Source organism: Micropterus salmoides, unplaced genomic scaffold (genome assembly GCF_014851395.1).
Source record: "Micropterus salmoides isolate LMB-PRFRI ecotype aquatic unplaced genomic scaffold, ASM1485139v1 Ms_hic_scaffold_17, whole genome shotgun sequence".
NCBI lineage: Eukaryota > Metazoa > Chordata > Actinopteri > Centrarchiformes > Centrarchidae > Micropterus > Micropterus salmoides.
This window is the reverse complement of record NW_024040817.1, coordinates 1,170,880-1,188,180: the sequence shown is the minus strand read 5'-3', so window position 1 is coordinate 1,188,180 and position 17,301 is coordinate 1,170,880. Positions and strand designations below refer to the sequence as shown.

At 41.3% G+C, this 17,301-nt stretch overlaps 1 long non-coding RNA gene and 1 gene segment (V, D, J or C); both read left to right on the top strand.

The window, feature by feature from the left end:
- Positions 1–9,191: 9,191 nt before the first annotated feature.
- LOC119907613 lies at positions 9,192–9,721 on the top strand (the record flags this gene model as incomplete). The annotated part of the segment is given in 2 exon segments: positions 9,192–9,243; positions 9,351–9,721. Coding segments are annotated over 2 exon segments (423 nt in total), but the record flags the coding sequence as incomplete, so codon positions are not given.
- Positions 9,722–12,149: 2,428 nt separating this feature from the next.
- Positions 12,150–16,526, top strand: LOC119907423. The gene is made up of 2 exons (XR_005445100.1): positions 12,150–12,312; positions 16,384–16,526. It is a non-coding gene; the product is annotated as an uncharacterized LOC119907423 (long non-coding RNA).
- Positions 16,527–17,301: the final 775 nt, after the last annotated feature.

Sequence of the window (17,301 nt, the reverse complement as noted above, 5' to 3'; positions counted from 1 at the left end):
GGACTCTCCTCTGCTGCTGCTTCACAGGTAAAGTCCAGAGAATCAAACTCCTCTCCTCTATGAACATCCGTCCCTCTGAAATGAAGCCCACAAAACCATGACGCTGCTTTATGTTTTTGTCTCTGTATCCTCAGAGTCCAGAGGCCAGGTCACAGTGACTCAGCCTGGAGCAGTGAGCTCTGCTCTGGGAGGCTCCATCTCCATCAGATGTAGGACCAGTCAGGATGTTTACTATAGCAGCCCATACCACCTTTTAGCCTGGTACCAACAGAGAGCTGGAGAAAGTCCTAAACTCCTCATTTATCGTGCTAGCACTCGAGCATCAAGGATTCCAGATCGTTTTACCGGCAGTGGATCAAACTCTGACTTCACTCTGACCATCAGTGGAGTCCAGACTGAAGATGCAGCAGTTTACTACTGTCAGAGTGCACATTACATCAACAGTCAGTGGTTGTTCACACAGTGAAAAAGCGTCGTACAAAAACCTCCCTCAGTCAGACTGAACAGAAACTGAACAGACTGCTGCAGCTGGAAGCTACTGCAGAGACTGATACACTTCACTGAGGACACACACACACACACACACACACACACACACATACACACACACACACACACACACACACACACATATCATTGACCTTGATTAAACAAAACAAGGTCAATGATAAAAATATTGTTGAATAATAAATTAGTTTCTCCATCACAACATCTCACCATCCATTCATATCTTAATGTGCCATTCTCTTGTCTTATTTGCCAAGTCATCCAAAGGAGCCACCCTGGGACCGTTAAGAAGAAAAGTCTCTGTCATGACCTTTTACCTCAGTCTCAGGCAAAGATCAGCATCAGAAAACCTCATAATCAAAATGGCTCACATTTACATGTATAATTTAATTATAACTGCATATACTTTTTATGAAATATGTGCAATAACACATGTTCTTTTACATGCACCTCAAAACTATAGACTGTAAATAAAAAGCTCAAAACCAGACAAGTGAATCGAGATCAAAAGTTCATTCTTAATGGGACTATATGTAAGTTTTTCAATGAAATTAATCCAGCTTCCATTGCCTTATTGTCAATGGGCTCAAAACTCAGTTAGAAACGAAGCACAAGCCTGTTTTCTCTCCTGGTTGCATCAGACACTATTCTGCTTGTAATGTGGGGACACCGGTAAGATTCAGCTCTGTTCGCGCTCCTGAGCCTCTTTCATACTACAGCAACAACACGGCAGTTAAAGACATGCATTCCACTAACACCATAAAACCACCGACTCACAGTAAGGATACAAAACAACAATAAAGGCTTATGTGCTGAAGGCCATCAGACCAAACAGGTTCAGATGATGTTTATCATAATGGTGACACCTCTTTGTTTTGAGTTAAAACAGGCAGAGTACGAGTGAGGAAACTGTGGTGAGGTTAGTTTATCTGCAGTCTTGGATAAATGAGTCTCCTGTAGTAGGACAATGTCTGCTTGCACATTATTTAGATTAAAACAATTTAATCTCTTTTCCCTTGAACCAACTCCGCGAACATTCCAAGAGGTGAGCTTAAGTGTGGTCATCATTCAACTAAGCTTGATTTATACTCCTGCCTAGGATCTATGTGCGAAGCTACCCTGTAGGCTACGCACGTAGCCATGCATTTATACTTGTGCGTTTCTTGTCCGTCTCTTTCACGAATTCTATACGTGTGGCTGGTGTAGCCTTTTCAAATGATATCGACCGAATGGATCACATTCTGATAGTGAAACGAGTCATTTCGCTCAGGTTGTGATGGTCAAATATATTGATCCACGAGTTCAGCCACTGTTTTGGCCGCTAGTAAAAGTTACTTCAAAGCACAGGACACTTTCTATCGGCTCTGAGGTATTGTGAGGCTACGCAGCCGACAAATCACAGTGCTTACGGTTTGCGTTACCTCGATGTGTGGTTACATTTTTGAAGAAGTGCACGTCAGGCTATGGCGTAGGTGACAGTGTAGGGTAGGGGGCTACGCAGAGGCTACGCCATCAATTTGTTGCAGAAGTATAAATTATACTTAAGGGATGTAGTGTAGGCTAGTGTGTGTTGTATCCTTGTGTGTGGTGTGTGTGTTGTATGCGCCTGTATGTGTGTGTCTATGTATGCATGTTGTATGCACCTGTGTGTGTGTGTGCTAGCGATGTGCCCGAATTAAACAGCATGAAAATAGCGCAGCTGATCAACGTGTAAACGGAGGAGAAAGAGCACCATTAACAAAAGAAAGAAACAGTGAAACAAAAACAGAGGAAAACCCACAAAACATTATCAGACAGTCTAGTAAGATAACCACAGTGTTGAGACGTGAACTGTATTTTATAACTAGGCCTATTAACCTGCCATCTGTCACGGAGAAATTAACTGAGAAGGAAAGAGGGAAAAAATTATTGCATAGTGATAAAGTTCACCCGTTGCTGGATTTGGTTCTTAGTGGAAAAAAAGGAGTGGTGTCTCTGTCGCGGTACAGCTGGCCATCAAACGTAAAGTTTATTCATCATCTGCAATAAGCTTCTTTCTTATCAGGAACAGGATCTCCTGGGGAAACCGGTTGTTCATGCTGCAGTTGGTTCCTCTCAGCTCCCTGCCGCGGCCTTTAACCAGTTCCTTCTGCTTGAAGTGTTCAAACTTCGCGACCATGGGCCTGGGTTCTCCCAGGCGGTGTACTCGATCAAAGGCAAGCGTCCGGGAGCTTCAGATGATTTTGAATGAAGCTCCTCTGGGGCTAAATCCGCCTGCTCCGGGACAGGCCCGCTGTAAGGAATTTTGGACAGGGGGACAACATTTTCCAAACTGGGCCCCTCATCGACACCCAATCCAGCACCACCTCGACCAACTTCTTAGTTCTAAAACAAACAAGGGCAATTTCATAGAAGCTCTTGGCCATTAGCCTTATAGTGACACAGATGGTGTCTTTAAATAAAGGTCAGGTTACTGGAGTCATATACATAGACTTTCGAAAAGTTAACCATCAAATTTTGTTAAATAAACTTCTTTCTTTTCATTTGTCCTTCTCTGCAATAGATATGTTTAAATCATATTTAAGTGACCGATCTCAGACTGTAAGAATCGGCTCGGTAACATCACAGTCACAAGTGTGTTCTATGGGAGTTCCACAGGGCAGCATCTTAGGTCCTTTACTTTTCCTTATGTACATTAATGATCTTCCTAATGTGTTTGATGTTTCTAGTACTTTGTTATATGCTGATGACACTGTCATTTTTTTGTCTGGCTCAGATATTGATACAATTAATTACAAACTTAACTCAGACCTATAGCATTTACATGATTGGCTACAGGATAACCATTTAACACTTAATACTAAGAAAACAGAATGTATGTTTTTATTCATCTAGGAAACAACTGTCTATATCAAATTTCATCACCTTTTCTAATCAAAAACTTTCAATTGTATCCACGTATAAGTATCTGGGAGTCTCTCTTGACTCACATCTTACTTATCGTGACCATGTCCAAATTTTAACCAGAAAGTTAAACCAAAAGTTATTTGTTTATAGTAAAATTAGACCATATTTACTGCATTCTGTTTCTAAAACATATCTTCATGCCATTATATTGTCCACTCTGTCATATTGTTTACCTGTTTGGTAACTCACAACAAATGAGATCCTTGAACCTGTAGCGAGACTCTACAATAGAGCCTATAAGATTCACAACAGGCTTCCAGGCTGGACTCACCACTGTGTTGCACTATCTTTGAGTAATGCCTTGACGTTTCAGAACTATAGAATAAGCCATGGTTTGAACCTTTTTTATCAGATCTTAAATGGACACACTACTGCAGGATTGTCTGCGCTAGCTCCAAAACTCAGCTCAAGGCCCGAACGCACTACAAGATCTGTTGCAAATGGACTTCTCCCTATACCAGCTTTTAGAAACTGCTATGGACAGAAATCTTTCTTTAATTTACTCACTAGAGCCTGGAATGATACTCCACAGCACATCAGATCTATAACATCAATAAGACTATTTAAACAAACTTTTGCTCGCCATCTGATGGACAGGTATATCTGTGATAGCTTTATGACCTCCACATCGTAGTTTGTGTGCTTGTTGCTGTGTGTTTGTTATTGTATGGTCTTGGAGTTTTGTTGTGTTTGAGGTATTCATGTTCTGCAGAACAGGAACCTGCTGAAAATCAGTTCTATACTGAGTCAGGCCCGATTGCTCTTAATCTTTTCCTGTTTCAATAAATAAAAAAAAAAAAAAATCCAAATTCAGTGTTATAGACTCATCCAGGCCATGCTCACATATAAGCTGGAGCCTATCCCAGCTGACATTGGGCGAAAAGCGGGGTACACCCTGGACAGGTCGCCAGTCCATCGCAGGGCCCTTTACTCACCTCAATGATATTAAATAATTTTAGTTCAGTTAGAAACTCCTGCACTTTAGCTCATGTGTTTCAGCAGGTTTCTGCTGATGTTCAATTTTTTCTGAACATTCAGAATATCCCCCACATATCTGTGTTCTCTGACAGGTCCAGAAAAAAAGTCATAATATTACAACAATGTAATCAATCATGTATGAGAATTAATAATATACTTTAACAGTCTACCTGCCCTATACTCTGCTGTGCATACACCTGCGATGTTGCGCTGCTGAACGTCTGCAGACACAGAACCGTTTGGGACTGTACTACCAGATGATAGGAGGAGGTAAACGAAACTAACTGAAACTAACTGAAAACACTTTTGTTCAGGCAGAAATCTCACCACAAATCCACAAAAATGTTCACTTTAGCACCTCAGATAAAGAGCAGCTCACAGTCCCAAACAGAGGAGACCTGCGCCTCAGATTTTAGCCTCTGAAAACTCTTTCAGTTATTTACCGTGACTCACAGCGCGATATCGCATCGATTCAGCTGTGAGGAGTTCACTAGCCCCGACTCGTTATTATAAGTTATACATTTGTTTTTCACTGCGTAAGAAAATGGATGTGTACTGTGAGAAAGTATGAAAAGTTGAAATGACAAGTTTGAAATATGTTTTAATGACAACAATAAATTTATTTTTCATGTAAATACATTTAAAAAGTTTTGTTATTTATAAAAGACCGTTAGTAAAGTGTCTAACTTGATCACATTTAAGGGTTAACCATAGACCTTTGCATGGGCCCCAAGGCCTCGGGCCGGGTCATCTATACCCTTTGACCGCCCCCTGACGGCGGGCCTGCTCCGTGATGCCCAAAATTACCAGATTATCCCGCATACTACGAGCCTGGAGATTGATGATCGCTCCTCTAATGTTTTTATTTTCCGCCGAGAGCCTCATCATTCCCTCCGTGAGAGATTTAACCAAACCTTGGCGGACCTTGTTTTCTGCCCAGAATTAATCGGGCATCAAAGCTAGACAATTTCTTGTCTATTGAATCCAGGATTTCTGTGAAATCTGCGCCTTGTGAGGAGACTGCTTCCGGTGATGCTCCAGGTGAATCTTCAGTGTAGTTTCTCTTTGATTTCCCCATGGCCACTCTGTGAAAACACTCATCAATGTAAACTTCAAGGTCCTCCAAACACTCATCTTCGAGGTCCTCCAGAGCGATTTGACTGTTAATATTTGTTGGCTTAAATTGGCGGATTGTTTGTTTAGCTGCGCGCTGCCATGTTTGAATTACACCAAGTCTCACGAGATTACACAAATGCTCACCGTGTCATCTCCCGTTCCACATGCCTCTCTGTTTTCAAATTTGAATACTTTGACCAGTGACATCCAGCAAGCTCATGCCACTAATTACTGTAAAAAATAAAAAGATTAAACTGGACAAAACAAATTGTCACAAATCAATGAATCAATTTACTACCAGACTTTTCAATGTCCACTCCATGTAAATATGTAAATATGTAGGGAAATGCTATATATACATATCTACTGTAGATGAGTTGAAAAGTAGATAAGTTACTAGTAGTAGCAACATTTTAACATTTGTTTAGTTTTTTAAAATAGAATATTTATTTCTATGTAAAGAAGAAGCCCGTTTCAACACTTTCTGCCAATCACACACTTCATAACATACAGTATTACCTCATTTACATTTAAATATGTATTAAATTACCTTTTCTACCAAACAAAAAAGAACAATAAGTTTAATAAAGCTGGTGTCCCTAAAGCTTTAAGGAATCCACAAAGGATGAATACATGCCTTTTAACTTAGCTTAATTAAACATTTCGGGGTTATTATGGAACTTTTAACACAGCATGATCTGTTCTTTTTTTAAAGATATTTTTTGGCCATTTGTAGCCTGTATTTTCAATAGAACAGTGAAACCCAGGTTGCTGCAGTAAGGACTCAGCCTTATAAATGGGGCAAGTGCTCTACCAAGTGAGCCAGCCGCTCACTGAACTGTTACTTTCACAATAACATAAATGAAAACAAGTATTGTGATGAACTGGTTTTTATTGTGTAGAAATAATCAAAATTACATCAAGAAAATAAACTTGCAATTGAAAAACGCAATTAGAGAGTGACTGAGGGGAAAGTAGAGACACAGAACGAGGGTGTTACAGATTTCAGAGAGCAGTAGCAGAGTAAAATCAGTAGCAGAGTCCCAGTGAATCAGGTCAGGACTGGGAACACTGGTCTCTCCTCAGTGTCTCTGAGACCAGAGCCTGGGAGCCCTGGGTGGCCTCACAGGTCACAGAGCCCACCTTCCTCCACTGGTCTGCAGGGAGCCTCAGGGTGCTGCTCCAGCTGTAGCGGCCGTCCTTCTCCAGCACCCCGGGGCTCCTGCTCTCCTCCCAGCTGCTGCTGCTGCTGCTGCCGTCCACCTTCCAGGCCAGACTCCAGTCTGAGGGGAAGCCCTTGTTGGCCAGGCACATGAGCGTGGCCTTCCCCTGCTGCAGCTCCTCACTGGAGGGGGGCAGCACCGTCAGGGTGGGACGGACATCACCTAGGAGACACCAATCAGCTTAGAGGACACCTTTACTGTGTGAGAGCTGAGTTTCTCCTTTAAGGAGTTTCTGTCAGATGTTTTTTCTGCTCCACCAGTCACTCACTCACACATTGTTTCACTTCCCTTTAAGAAGCCTCTCATGCAAATCAGCACAGAGAGAATCATCATACAGAACGACCTGAAATATATCAAACTGCACTGGAAATAAAATATCAAACTTTCTTATCAAGATCATCAAAAAACTTGACTGTACAATAATTTATTCAGTGGAAACCAAAACAGAAATGATCAAACAATCAGATGTTCTTCATCTGGATTTCAAACTGTTTCTTCACTTACATTAACATCTATAATGATGAGTTGAACCACTAGATACAGTTTAAACGTCGTTACTTTTCAAGTGCAAATTCAGTCACACAGGTATCACTGCTCAGCTGTATCACTTCACTTACTGACAGATACACTGACCACTGTGTTGAAAGTAGTGCCAGTTGTCCTTTCACTATTAATATGGAAATACTGTATTCTTTTTCCAAATTCATAACAATAAGCAACATTTTTAAAACACTCATATTTATCTTTACTTCAGTTTTACATGAAAGTGAATTGTATTTAATCACAACAACAGCCATTATTGTAGACAGCATTTTAAAATGAACTAATCTAAGCATTTTTACATTAAGATTAAAGTTTTATATTTTCTTCACTTCCAAGTTGATTATATTTGATTTTGACAGGACTGTGTGAGGAACAGTTTAGTTAAGCTGCTCTGAGTTAGCCTCCATGGTAAAGGAAGAGAAATAAAAACATGAACAATAAAAGTTTTATAATTAAAAGATAAGATATATTTATCTGCCTTAAACATTGAAAAGTTGAATTTAAAGCAGGACTTGATAATATTGCATTTAGTATTTGAGAAGAAACTTACTTCCAACATCCAGTCTGGTTCCTCCACCAAAAGTCAACCACAGTGATACAAACTCATTGAGCCGCCGTACAAAAACCTCTCACTGTAGAGAGACACGGCTCTCTGACTTTGACACAAACAAACTCAACAAAAATAGTTTCTGTTTGTAACATTTTATCAGCTGACATGTGAAAATAAGACTGTTTTAATTTGATATGTTAATTTTAGGGCTGCCTTAACATATTATCACGTTAAAGCATTCATTAATTAACGGCGACAGTTTTTTAAATTATTATTTTGAAAGTCCGTTGCTCACTGGCTCTGAATACACATAGGACTACAATCAAACCATGGGTCACAGGAGAGGTGGGATGTTGATCAGCCTGCAAAATAACCCAAACAAGCAGCGGAGAGGCTTCGGCAGGTTCTCAGGTGAACAGACAGGGAGACAGCTCTCTGCGAGTGAACGGCCGGCGCTCTATGGATAGTAACCATGGCAACGGCTTCTGTGCGCTACACAGCCGCAGCCTTTAACATAAATTAAAATTGTACACAGACTAACTTTACCTGATAGGCCTGCATTTAGTTTTGCGGGGATGCTCTGCCATGTGAATTCCCTCCTGTTGATGTCCTGATAACTATTTAGATTCTGGAAACTCACAAACAGCGAGGATCAGTCTCTCTTACAATGATTGTGCTGTGCGTCTCGTACAAAAAGTTCAAGACAACTCAACTTTGGCAGCAGGCGGGCGTGTGCGTGAGGCGAGCACAACCACGACAGTTTCACGGGAACCCCAGTACACCTTGTGCTCGACCACTTCACCTCACTGTAACAGGGACACTTTCTACTGAACATAGACTGTTTCTATGTTCCCAATCCCAAGAAAACTGGACTCTGATGGTAACTTGTTTTAACAAGCTAGATAAAAGGTAATTCCCTGGCAGTGGTAAATAGCTGTGGTTTAATATTTGATTTGATTACATTAATGTTTAAGTTGAGATTTACAAGAAATATTTTATTGCTGCTGTGTAAAGGGAATACTGCTGGTACATTTTTTTTCTCTAGCAATTAACTGAAATAACTCATAACATATTTTAAACAAGAGTTTTTTAAAAATGTCTTATCAATACTCAGGTAAATTGATTGATCCATTGATAAACAGCATCATCAGAGTAATCCAAGTCCCTGCTGGAGTCAGTCAGAGCATTTCCATAGAGAGCCACTTTGCATCAGCAGCACCATGCTCCAGTGCTCTGGGAGACTTTATAGTCCTGAGAGTTGAACACTGGATGACTGACAGCTGTCCTTCATGACAACAGAAGCCACAGAAATCCTCCTCATCAAAAACATGACTTTGATCTGCGTCCTCATCTGGACTCTCCTCTGCTGCTGCTTCACAGGTAAAGTCCAGAGAATCAAACTCCTCTCCTCTATGAACATCCGTCCCTCTGAAATGAAGCCCACAAAACCATGACGCTGCTTTATGTTTTTGTCTCTGTATCCTCAGAGTCCAGAGGCCAGGTCACAGTGACTCAGCCTGGAGCAGTGAGCTCTGCTCTGGGAGGCTCCGTCTCCATCAGATGTAGGTCCAGTCAGGATGTTCATGTTTGGAGCAACAACCACCTTTTAGCCTGGTACCAACAGAGAGATGGAGAAACTCCTAAAGTCCTCATTTACTATGCTAGCAGTCGAGAATCAGGGATTCCAGATCGTTTTACAGGCAGTGGATCAAACTCTGACTTCACTCTGACCATCAGTGGAGTCCAGACTGAAGATGCAGCAGTTTACTACTGTCTGAGTAATCACTATATCAACAGTCAGTGGTTGTTCACACAGTGGAAAAGCGTCGTACAAAAACCTCCCTCAGTCAGACTGAACAGAAACTGAACTGACTGCTGCAGCTGGAAGCTACTGCAGAGACTGATACACTTCACTGAGGACACACACACACACACACACACAAAACACACACATGTCATCTATGAGGTTCAAGATTTCACAACTTTTGCTTTAACTACCAATGAATATGTAGCAAAATAATATTACAAAAAAATATGAAATCAAATTACTTTGTCCATCACAGCTTCTCACCATCTATTCATGTCTTTTTATAATCCCACTCTCTTTTCTGATTTGCCAAATAATCCAGAGTAGCCAGCCTGGGAAAGCAGATAAGAAAAGTCTTTGACCTCAAACTCATACTGGATTAGCAATTTCAACTATGTACATTTAATTGAAAATATGAAGACACAGATCGTCATCAAAAACATTCAGGATCAGAGACTGTCCAAACAAAATCAATACATCCCTGAAAGCACAAAAAAGTGTTTTAAATATATAAACGCCCTCGCAAAACGCAAAAAAAAAAAAAACTCCCCACAACATCCATCCACTAACTGTTGTGGAGCTTTCAATCACATCACATGATCTTTCTTAGCAGATGGAGTCATTTTGATGGAAATGTAGATTTTTAAATTCCTGCATCTTTAGGACTTCATGTCCACTTTGGCCCTGCGATGGACTGGCGACCTGTCCAGGTTGTACCCTGCCTTTCGCCCGATGTCAGCTGGGATTGGCTCCAGCCCCCGCGACCCTGTACGCAGGATAAGGTTGATGATGGATGGATGTCCACTCATGGCGTTATGTAAACTGAGGTCCAGGAACAGGACCACGCCTCCCTCTTCCCCTTCACTGATTAAACCACATCAGTGTCCCATCACACACACCTGCTAATCCAATCACCACCACATACATAAGATCGCCCAAACTCTCTCTCCCATTAGCTGCTCCACAAGCGAGCCTCTACAGAGACGAGTCCCCACCCTGAGTCTCGCCGCCGGTCTCGGTTCTCAGTAGCACTATACGACCCTCTCCCATCCACCTTCCCTCGACCCCTTTCATCCCTTCCCTCTTGACCCCTCCTCGTAAACATGATCACATAAACCACCTCTAACTTGGTGCGGTCCTGTTAGTGAACGGCTTCAAAGTTAAAATATTCCATGAACTCCATCTGCTGAGGAAGATCATGTCATTAAAACAGTAATGTAGCTGATGATGACTTCCATGTTTTCTGGTTGGAGTTTCTCGAGGAAGCTCTCTGAGATCGTCAGCATCAGCATCCCCTCAAACACCCAACACTACTTTACTTAAAGAACTTTCCATATTACAGACACCTAAAGATGTCAAACCTACATTGATATTAATGTCACTAATCATGGTCTAAAACACCATATTACCATATTACATGTAGGGGAAGTTTTCAGTATCGTCTACATGTAAATATGTAAATATGTAGATCAACGCTCTCAGCACTGAGGGGGAAACACCATGATATGTTGAGGACAGCTACAGCTCACTGACTCTGTGTGTTTGCATATGTGTCCTGCCTCTCTGCTCCCAGCCGTTAAGAGGCCAGTGTTGATCAGTGGCTGTCCAGGCCTTTCAGAGCCACTGACACGCCGGCAGCACAATGATGATGTCACTGATTCTACTGCTGGCCACCCTGGGGCTCCTTGTTCAGGGTGAGACTCTCTTCTGAAAACTTTGCTTCAGGATGCAACCAGGTTCACCACAATGATGTTCTGCTGTGATGGAGAAACACTGAAATAAGCAGCATTTACCTTCTTCCATCTGTTCAGTGGGAGTCAGTCTGGAGTCTGAAGTCCAGGCTGAAGAGTTTATTACCAGGGTGGTCACAGCTTCCCATTCATACAGTGATACAACGTCGTACAAAAACTTCCCTCAGCTGGAGAGGAACTGATCTGACTCACCAGCTGCACAGAAACCATAACACTAGATATTTCAAATACATAACCACACTGTAATGTAATGTATGTAAATGTACTTTAATTAGAATGAAACTCATGCAGTTAAAAGTTGTAAAGTTACATTTTACTGAAACACACTGAGAGGTTACAATAATAAGAAATGTCATTTTGTAAGTTTTCCTTTGTTTTAGGTGAGTATTTTATTTAAATTCAATGCACCTCCATGTGGATTTGTAAAATGTGAAATCACTTTCATATTTTGTTAATTTGATATATTCTGTGTTGTTGTTTTTTGCTAATGAGTCTTCTCATCATAAAGCCTAAAATATTTTTTGTTTAAACTTTGGTAGATGTATTGACAGGACTGAGTATTGTCTTCATGCAAATAAAACACTGATGAAATAGGTGTGATGGAAATTTGATATTTTTTTATATATTTTGAAATTTGATAGGGCATGCAAGCTGAAGATTTATACAAAGTGGACAAAGGGGAGAAAATAGCCATCAAAAGGGGCTGAAGAACTCTGTATTAACCAATCACAGTACGAGAAAACGGACAGTAGGTGAGACCGGTGGACAAAAATGGACATTGGTACACAGAGATTGTCTGGACAGATACAAAACAGATCCAAATGGACTGAGCTGGAGGGGGCGGGACGGACGCTAGTGACAGGAAACAACTGGGACACACACACACACTGGGTGAGTCACAATTTCTCACAGAAAAATAAAATCTTAAGCACATTGAAGGTAAAAAAACAAAGTAATACTATATTAATTTATTAGTAAATGCTGATGAGCTTGAACAGCCTACATTGGTGATGAATGATAACCACAAAGAGTTTAGGAAACTGCCAAAGTATCTGTTAGTAAATTTAACCCCAGCAGGGGGATAATATTGCTACATGATATGTTGAAAACAGCCCAACAGAGCGGCAGGTATTGCATATAAGGTATCATAATAATGAATTTTGATGACATAGTTGTTAAACACTTATTTCAGTTATCAGAGCACTGAATGAGTGACCCCCATGTCACACACACACACACACACACACTAAGAGACCTTTGGATACATGCACATAGACTCATTACACTGCACAGTACACAGTTCTGATGGACAGGATGCAACAATTTTTAATTATTTATGGAACAGGGACAGTGAAAAAAGAGAGAGAGAGAATTATTTCAATATCTGGATCAAGGAGCTCTGCGCTGTTGTTTTGTTTCTTTTTCTCCTTCTCTGATCTTAGCAGTACCAAGGGGGACATATACACATGGCGAAGCAAAGTGATTTGGAAACAGATGGATTTGGGGATGCAAGTCCGCCCGGAGTTGGCTGACTGACAACAGGCCCATAAGTTGGAATTTGAGTACACTGGTTAAAACATTAAACTTTTGAACTATGGTGGCCTGTAGGTTTCAGGCCTAATACAAAAGCCACAACACGAACACAAAAAGCCAAAACACGAACACAAAAGCCACAACACGAACAAAAAAGCGACAATGGAAGTTGACAAGTAACAGTGGATTACTGTCTGCAGAACACAGCTACACAGTAGTACAGTGACTATGTAGCTGTTCCACATTCAAGAGGTCCGGGTTCAAATTTTAGGAAGAACTTTCTTCTTCCTGTGACTTTTTCCCGCATAATAGTGTCTGCCAAATTAGTAAATGTAGGCCTACGTGGAAGAAGAACTTCTTACCCGTTTGATAAATAAGTAATACTTCTGTTCTGGTCAAATAATATACAGCGGGATATTTGTGTGAATTAAACAGCTGTCTGTGCAGATTAGCATCATAAACAAAAAGCAAGGAGTCTCAGGTTACCATGGAGATGACTTTATACTTATACAAAGGGGGTGCGGAGGTGCTGCAGCACCCCCTATTCATAGTTTTGACGTGACATCACATTCCATGAAAAACACTCCCTTGGAGGACAAAAAAGACGTTATTTTCCACTGCCAGGAAGCAAGTGATCCACTGTTACTATGAGTTTTTTACTTTTGCATTGCCAAAATGCTGGATGGTAGTTGTACTTTCTGATGCACAAATCGAGGAAGAGACAAGCCTGAGCTGTGTTAGGTGAGGGGCTCCCCACAAGATAAACGTAAACATTACCGCAGTCGAGCGGCGGCAGGGAAAGTTGTGCTATTGTGAGTTTTCGTCGATGGGCGTGTCCGTAGCGTGGCGTGAAAGATCAACTCTTCGCCATGACACAGGAAGTTGTTGTAACTTCAGTTTACATGCTCACATCTGAACAAAACTTTACGTGCTTGATAACTGTTCCACCCCGAAGACATCCACACGCCAATATTAATTTATATTCATAGCGCCAAGTGCTATGTAGTGCTACAAAGGGGACACAGGAAGTGACATAAAACACCTTCATTCAGCGTCAGAAGCGCGTAGCAAATTCACCGCTGCACCGGCAGAGATCCAGAATATGCAACATGGCCCCCTCACACACATACACGCTACACGTGCGAGGGCCCGCCCAACGCTGCTTGCAGCTTTAATTGTATTTGTGTTGTGGTGTTTGTATTCGTGTTGTGGCTTTTGTATTAGGCCTGAAACCTACAGGCCACCGTAGTGACCTCATGTCTGAGGTGCAAATTGAATGAGAGTCTATAGCTATAGTATATATAACATTTACTAAAAAAAAGAAGCGCTTGGAAATATTAAACATGTTTTCTTTTTGTTCACTGCTGCAGGCTGGAGTGACCTGTACGCACCCACATTTTCAAAAAGATTGTGATGAAGGCCAACCAACAGAGCAACAAAGTGGTGGTAAATGCATTAGTGCACCAGTGAGCACTGCAGGTTTCACAGCTTTACATCAAAGACTACACATTTCTCTGTTGGTGATTTGGCAAAGGTCTGTTTTTAAAATTTTATATTTCCCACGCGGCTGGTCGGTTTCCGTTCTGCAGTCCATCACACACAGCATGCTGAGATGACCATTGTGTTGCTAAAGCGGTTCGCCCACAATGGCCTCACACAAGGTTAGTCTGTCTGTCTCTAATTGCAATTCGAATAGACAGAAATAACTTATCTGGGAATGCGATCACAATGAGAGTAAAGCTCTCTCTCCCAAGAGATCCTATTACTAAAAAAGGATGAACAGAGAGATAAATCTCTGAAATGGCTCTCTATAGTCTGCCTGTTCTCGGGACTTACGTTTTTACTTAGGCTGCTGACCAAAGGACGATCACATGACCTGTTTTGACACTACATCTTGGAAGAAAACCAGATGCCCGGTGCTTATTGTCATGTTGCTTGCTGTGTCTGTTGCTTTTATGTTATGCTGGATGTTTCTTTGTGTGCTGCTGCTGTGTTGATGATAAAATGTGATGCACGCTAACAGATTGACGCCATTTTTACAGGAAAAGACTGCTGCCTGCTCGTTCCTTGTTGTTTGATGTTATTGTTTAAATCCCTTTTTTTAAACATGGTCCGGAGTTTTGCCCATGCACTCTCCTCCACAGAGAAAAGGGGGGAACTGAATGCAAATCTAAGTCGCTCAGTGTTAGAGATGGAATGTAATGTGAACAACAAGTCTGTGTGTGAGATGTGTTATCAGACAGCCTGGAAGCTCAAGGTTGAAACTCATTCAGAGAGGCTGTTTTACACACACAGAGCAGAGTGTCACCCAGAATAGCGTGCCAAAATTTGTTTTTATTTACAGCGAAATGAGGGACGTGATCATATAATTGATTGAACTAACATCATGTGAAAGAATTACTGTCTTGTTGTCATTGTTGAAAGTTTTCCCTCTCCTAAACAGGAGCAGCGGCCAGAGCCTAATATCTAACACTAACCAATTCTTCTTCTTCCTTTTTAGTCTAGCCTTACTAGAAACCTACAGAGTGCTGGTGTTGTAAAACTGTAACTGTATCACTAATGAAATATTGTGGTGAAGCAAGACACTGGTTCATGAAAGGTTTCACAACACACCCTCACAACTTTTGTCAAACATGCTCAATCTGCCTAAGACACAACACAGGGAGGGGATTACAGGTTTCATTAGCAGCACATCCACCACCAGATGAACCGTTTAACCACCTTATGAGGGAGGTTTTTAGCTAAACCCAAGCAAAGGCAAAAAAGTACTGTTGATGATAGTTGATATGTTTCCAAAATGGATAGAAGTTTTTCCCTCTCCAGCAACAAAGCCGATGCAGTCTCCCGCCAGGAGGTTTTGTGGTGGTTGTGGAGGCTGAAAGAGCTACATGGATACATACCAGCCACTGCAGGAAGGTGCCTGCACCAGAACAGTAACAGATCAACAAGCGTGCACAATCAGCAACTGAACCACTGTTTTCCCTGACCTTGTGTTGTGAGTGAAGGAGGGATTGGGAACGCTTAGGCACCCTTTGTCTCGGACTCACAGGCTGTTAGACAGCAAACATCAACACAAGGGAGCTAGTGGGAAAACTCCTGGTCTCACCACTGCTGATTTAAGAGTGAGTAGCATGTTTGTCTCTGGAAGGAGACATCCATGGGACCCAGTCAGACACCCAGACATGTGTGGGCCTACGAGGAACAACACAGATGTTTGCTGCCATTGCAATAACATTAACAGTTCCTCTGTTGCAGTTCTTAGATCACAAGCATGATGCACAAAAGCCACCACAACAGAACACCACAGTGAACTACACACAGGCATTGACATCACATAGCAGTGTTAGAGGCAAGAGAAGCACCCAAAGAGGCTGGGATGCTTGGATAATTTTAATAACTCCTCTTGTACGTTTGTGCCCAACAATACAGCTCCAGATGGTTCAGTGACCCCAGTGCTGGAAGGAATGCGTTCGCTACGAGAAGAAGTTGCAGAGAACTCTGAAGTGGACACTAATATGTTTGACTGGTCTGATTCTGTATTTGCTAAATAAAAAGCCTTAGTGATGCCCATACTAGCAGGCCTAATGATTGCTGTAGCGCTGTTACCTCTCTGTGGATGTTGCATTATTCCATGTGCCAGAGGTTTGACTGTAAGAGCTATTGATAAATGTGTGTCTATTCAAATGATCACACTCCATGAACAAGTGAACATGCCATTGTTGCAGCAGCAGAACTGTGATGAAAGGAAGGACCCAGATTCGTTTTCTTGGTTAAACTGGTGTAGATTACATTATGATGCCTTTCTATGACCTGATGATCTTTTTGTAATGCTGTATATTCTTGAGTGACCAAAGAATGCTCACAAGGGAGGAGTATGTGATGGAAATTTGATATTTATGTTTACTGTTTCACCCTGCGTGCTTCATCAGAATAGACCAATGTGTCACTGTGTGGTATATGCAACACTGACATAAAATCTATGGTTTGAAAATCTGAGATAAGAACCATCTCATGTTGAAAGTACTTTATATTTAAATTTTAATCCTTGAAACTGTACTGAGTAATGTGGATTTGTACAAACTACATTTTAAATGAATTCATGAAAACACCCGCTTTCATTCTTTCATTCACACCTTGTTTATACCTGCATTTAGAAAGTTCTCTTAATGCAGCTATAAAGAGAAACTTTACAGTGTCTCTGCTAAACAGAGACTCTGTAAGGTGAGACTCAAGGAGAACAAGAAATTACCTCAGATATAATCCTGCACTGATAAAATGAAGGAAAATGCATCTTTGTTGGTAAAAAATAAAACTATCATGAAATATTATTTAATTTGAAATAACTTT